Below are 4,869 nucleotides of genomic sequence, written 5' to 3'. Positions count from 1 at the left end.
ACGAAATTAGTAAGGAAACAGGATCTGGATCCACGACCTTGGTCGAACGCCAAGATAACGATGGTTTTGATAGGTTGCTGTTGTTGGGTAGAGCAGAAATTTGTTGGCCGGAAAGTCGATGAGAGGAACTGGGAGTGCGGGCCACCGGCGGTACCTGCTCAGTTTCTCAGGCGGTGCTCTGGGGGTGTGCTCCGACTCCATCCTGCTCGCCACAACGTCAACAACACAGGAAGATGGCCAAAATTTGTTTATCCAGGAGTCGGTGAAGGTGTTGGGCCTGAAAGCCCACAACTCCATCCTGCTCGCCACGTTCTCTGATGACGCCATTAAGCAGCTCAATCAACTAAAAATTCAAAATTTAAAAGGAAAAGTCCTAAATAACCCATTAGGGGTCTTGAAGGTGACTTTCCCAGTTTGAGGGTCATCAACGTAAATGTTACTGAGCTGCACCCACACCAAGAGCTCCTTGGTCTTCACCCCTGTCAACTTCTTGATCTTGCCCTTCTCAACAATGGTTGTGACCTCAGGGGCATAAATGACCAACTTGCCAATTTTCTCAAACTTGTGAGTGTAGCTCTTCTTTTGCTTGAGGGGCAAGAGGCCATTGGGGAGGGAGATTTCTGAGAAAAGTTGCTTTGTTTTTTGTTGGCAGATTTCATCTTCATGGTAGAGCTCATCTGCTTTGGATTTGATCTCTGCTGTGATGAGAGAGGACATTTTTGTTTTCTCCCTTTAAATTTTGTTGGGGATTGTTCTAGATTTTGTGAAGGTGGTGAGTAAGTTGAGAGTTGGGGTTGGGATTGAGAAATTTGGATCTGTGGTTTTTTTTTTTGGTTTGGTGTTTCTGCAGATTCACAGCGGAGGTGAAAAAAAAATGAAAGAACCGACATAGCTTTTCGTGTCGATTCCCACAGACGGCGCCAAATGTTGATGCACAAAACCGGAGGTCTTGGAACAACGTAAATTCGACCATGAATCTGCATGAAATGTAAATGACACAAGATGTATCGTGGTTCACCCCAAGGTTTGGGCTACGTCGACACTGATTGTATTATATTTCTCTGTTGAAGAGGGAGAGAGAGAGCTTAGAGCTTAGGGGGTGTGAGGAGGCTTAGGGATTGGCCTCCTCTAATTGTGAGGGTGAGGGGTCCTTTTATAGAATAAGGACTCCTCACTTATTACATATTTGCCCTTTCCTTTACCACATAATTACATTTAAGTCGCTCGAGTATTTATACGAGGTCTAAATACGAGGCCCTAAATATGGTATGAACAAGCTTCATCAATGAAGGGCAACCACAATTCTCAAAAGCTTCACACACTCTTGATCAAGACAGTATGAAGCAAAACCAATTTATGGTGCCAACAAAAGCTGCATCAAAGGAGTTCAACCACAATTCTCAAAAGCTTCACACTCTTGATCAAGACAATGTGAAGCAAAATCAATTTATGGTGCTAACAAGAGCTTCATCAAAGGAGTTCAACCACAATTCTCAAAAGCTTCACACACTCTTGATCAAGACAGTATGAAGCAAAACCAATTTATGGTGCCAACAAAAGCTGCATCAAAGGAGTTCAACCACAATTCTCAAAAGCTTCACACTCTTGATCAAGACAATGTGAAGCAAAATCAATTTATGGTGCTAACAAGAGCTTCATCAAAGGAGTTCAACCACAATTCTCAAAAGCTTCACACACTCATGATCAAGACAGTGTGAAGCAAAACCAATTTATGGTGCCAACAAAAGCTTCATCAATGGAGGGCAACTACAATTCTCAAACCTTCAAAGCAAATTCAATTTATATGGTTCATCCAAACCTTCAATTACTACAAGGTGTGATTTGCATCACAATCTCTTGCTTAACAGTGTGGAAGCAAAATTTGTATATGTTGTGTCTCACACATTTTCAAATTTCTAGTTTAACAAAAAAAACAAAAAAAAAAAAAAGGGAAATTCAACAAAGCTTCATCAATGGAGGACAACTACAAATTCTCAAAAGCTTCACACTATCTTGATCAAGATAGTGTGAAGCAAAATCAATTCATGGTACCCAACAAAATCTTCAACTCCAAAGCTTCACCAACAAAAGCTTCATCAATGGAGGACAACTGCATATTCTCAAAAGCTTCACACTATCTTGATCAAGATAGTGTGAAGCAAAATCAATTCATGGTACCTAACAAAAGCTTCAACTCCAAAGCTTCACCTACAAAGCTTCAACTCCAAAGCTTCACCCACAATAGCTTCACCAACAAAAGCTTCACCCACAAAAGCTTCACCCACCACAAAAGCTTCACCCACCACAAAAGCTTCACCTACAAAAGTTTCACCCATAAAAGCTTCACCTACAAAAGCTTCACCCATAAAAGCTTCACCAACAAAAGCTTTACCCACAAAAGCTTCCCCCACCACAAAAGCTTCCCCCACCACAAAAGCTTCACCCACAAAAGCTTCCCCACCACAAAAGCTTCCCCCACCACAAAAGCTTCACCCACCACAAAAACTTCACCTACAAAAGCTTCACCACAAAAGCTTCCCCCACCACAAAAGCTTCAAAAGCTTCACCCACAAAAGCTTCACCCACCACAAAAGCTTCACCTACAAAAGCTTCACCTACAAAAGCTTCACCTACAAAAGCTTTACCCATAAAAGCTTCACCACAAAAGCTTCACCCACAAAAGCTTCACCCACTACAAAAGCTTCACCCACAAAAGCTTCACCCACTACAAAAGCTTCACCCACAAAAGCTTCACTCACCACAAAAGCTTCACCCATAAAAGCTTCACCAATAAAAGCTTCACCCACAAAAGCTTCCCCCACCACAAAAGCTTCACCCACCACAAAAGCTTCACTCACAAAAATTTCACCCATAAAAGCTTCACCAATAAAACCTTCGCCCACCACAAAAGTTTCACCCACAAAAGCTTCACCCATCAGAAAAGCTTCACCTACAAAAGCTTCACCAACAAAAGCTGCACCCACAAAAGCATCCTCCACCACAAAAGCTTCACCCACAAAAGCTTCCCCACCAACAAAAGCTTCACCCACAAAAGCATCCCCCACCACAAAAGCTTCGCTCACAAAAGCTTTCCTCACCACAAAAGCTTCACCCACCACAAAAGCTTCACCCACAAAAGCTTCACCTACGAAGCTTCAACACAAAAGCTTCACCTACAAAAGCTTCACACTATCTTGATCAAGATAGTGTGAAGCAAAATCAATTCATGGTACCTAACAAAGCTTCAACCTCAAAGCTTCACCTACAAAGCTTTAAAAAATATATATATTTTATTTTTGGAAATTCAAAAATTGAAAAATTTGGAAATTCGAAAAAAAAAATAGAAAAAAAAATTCGAAAAAAAAAATTGCCTAGGCCTCCTCTTCTTTGGGCCTAACAACTTTCATAACAAATATATATGAAGAAAGAGTTTTGGGCTACCACTTAGAAAGGAAATGCCTCATTCGTCAACTCCCTCGACCGGAGATTTGGGGGACTTATACCATATGCTACTGCACCTTGACAGTCGGAAGTCTTATGACCACTTAGTGACTTGGATTTTTCAAGTCTCCAAACGACAAGTTTTCCTCACTCAGGAAATTAAGGGAGCACTACCTCAACCTACATGCTTAACTCACAAAGCTTCAACATACAAGCTTCAACAAAAGGAAAAATTCAAAGAACTTGGTGAAGAAGGCCTTGGTGTATTTAACACAATACGTTGAAATGAAGCAAAGCTTGTTTATTGATATCTTTGATAAGTTACAAACATGTACATATACATGAATCAAAATAAACAAACAAGAGGGAGCCTTCACAAAGGTTGCTCAGGAGAAGTCTCAGCAGTCGGCAGAGCCCCAGAATGAAGAGGCTCCAGAGGGTGATTATTCGGAGCCTCAGTACTAGGCAGAACCCCATAAGGAGGAGGCATCGAAGGTTGATCATTTGGAGCTTCATTAAACGGTACAGCCCCAGAAGACGAAGGCAATAAATGCCTTTGGAGCAAACCCACAAACCTCTGATGATCAAGTAAAATCTAACCATTAAATTCCTACAACTGTTTATTCTCATGCTTGAGCCTTCTGATCTCCTGTTTGAGACTTATCACTTCAGCAGCCAATGATTCAACTTGGCAGGTTTGAGCAAATAGGCGTTGGGCTATATTAGACATAGAACCTGCACACTGAACACTGAGAGCCAGAGAATCCTTAACAGCCAACTCATCAGACCGTTTAGAAAGTAGTTTATTATCTTTGGGAGTGAGAAGGTTCCTGGCCACCACCGCAGCAATCATATCATTCTTCATCACAGAGTCCCCAACGGTAAGAGGACCAGTAGAGGATAAGAAATATGGGCGCCATATGTTGTCTTGAGAAGGCATGGCTGCCTCTTCACCAAAGTTCAAGTCAAAACGACGGTCCGATGGGCCAGACATTCTTAGAAATGATGAATGAGAAATGAGGTGCAATAAATCTTTGAAGTAAGGGAAAAATTCCTACAAGCAATAACTCTCTGAATGTACTTCTTACACACAATTGGTGCCCTTATAAAAGAAAGGGCAACAGGGCCGTTGGTTAAAAAATCAAAGAAGCACCACTCTCCGGATTCTGAAGAGGCACCACTTTCCACACGTAACATCAGCTCCTCGGGTACCACATATAACTTTGCCAAAGATCTCTGACAAAGGTTAGACACATAAATTTTGAAGGTCCAGCTACCCTACTCTTACCCACAAGGGTAAAGGAACAGCCCCATTGCTTGATAACTAGAAAGTCCCAATGTGTGTCAACCTCCGTGCTCCGTGGCAAGGCAGACTGGCAAAAATGCCCAACCTTTACTCACATTCGAGAAAACACTCCCAACAAGATT

The 4,869-nt window shown here is 41.9% G+C and overlaps 1 protein-coding gene across 1 annotated transcript; it reads right to left on the bottom strand.

Annotated features, from left to right (window-relative positions):
- Window positions 1–351: 351 nt before the first annotated feature.
- On the bottom strand, window positions 352–717 carry LOC114820434 (uncharacterized). The gene has a single exon (XM_029091056.1). The coding sequence runs from the start codon at window positions 715–717 to the stop codon at window positions 352–354; it is 366 nt and encodes a 121-aa protein (XP_028946889.1).
- Between the last annotated feature and the right edge of the window lie 4,152 nt (window positions 718–4,869).

The sequence above is a fragment of the Malus domestica genome, chromosome 13 (genome assembly GCF_042453785.1).
Source record: "Malus domestica chromosome 13, GDT2T_hap1".
NCBI lineage: Eukaryota > Viridiplantae > Streptophyta > Magnoliopsida > Rosales > Rosaceae > Malus > Malus domestica.
The sequence above is the reverse complement of the archived record's forward strand: the minus strand, read 5'-3'. Positions and strand labels throughout refer to the sequence as shown.

What these genes read in the sequence shown, in the direction of transcription:
- LOC114820434 (XM_029091056.1), bottom strand. Translation starts at nt 717, where the DNA reads ATGTCCTCTCTCATCACAGCAGAGATCAAATCCAAAGCAGATGAGCTC.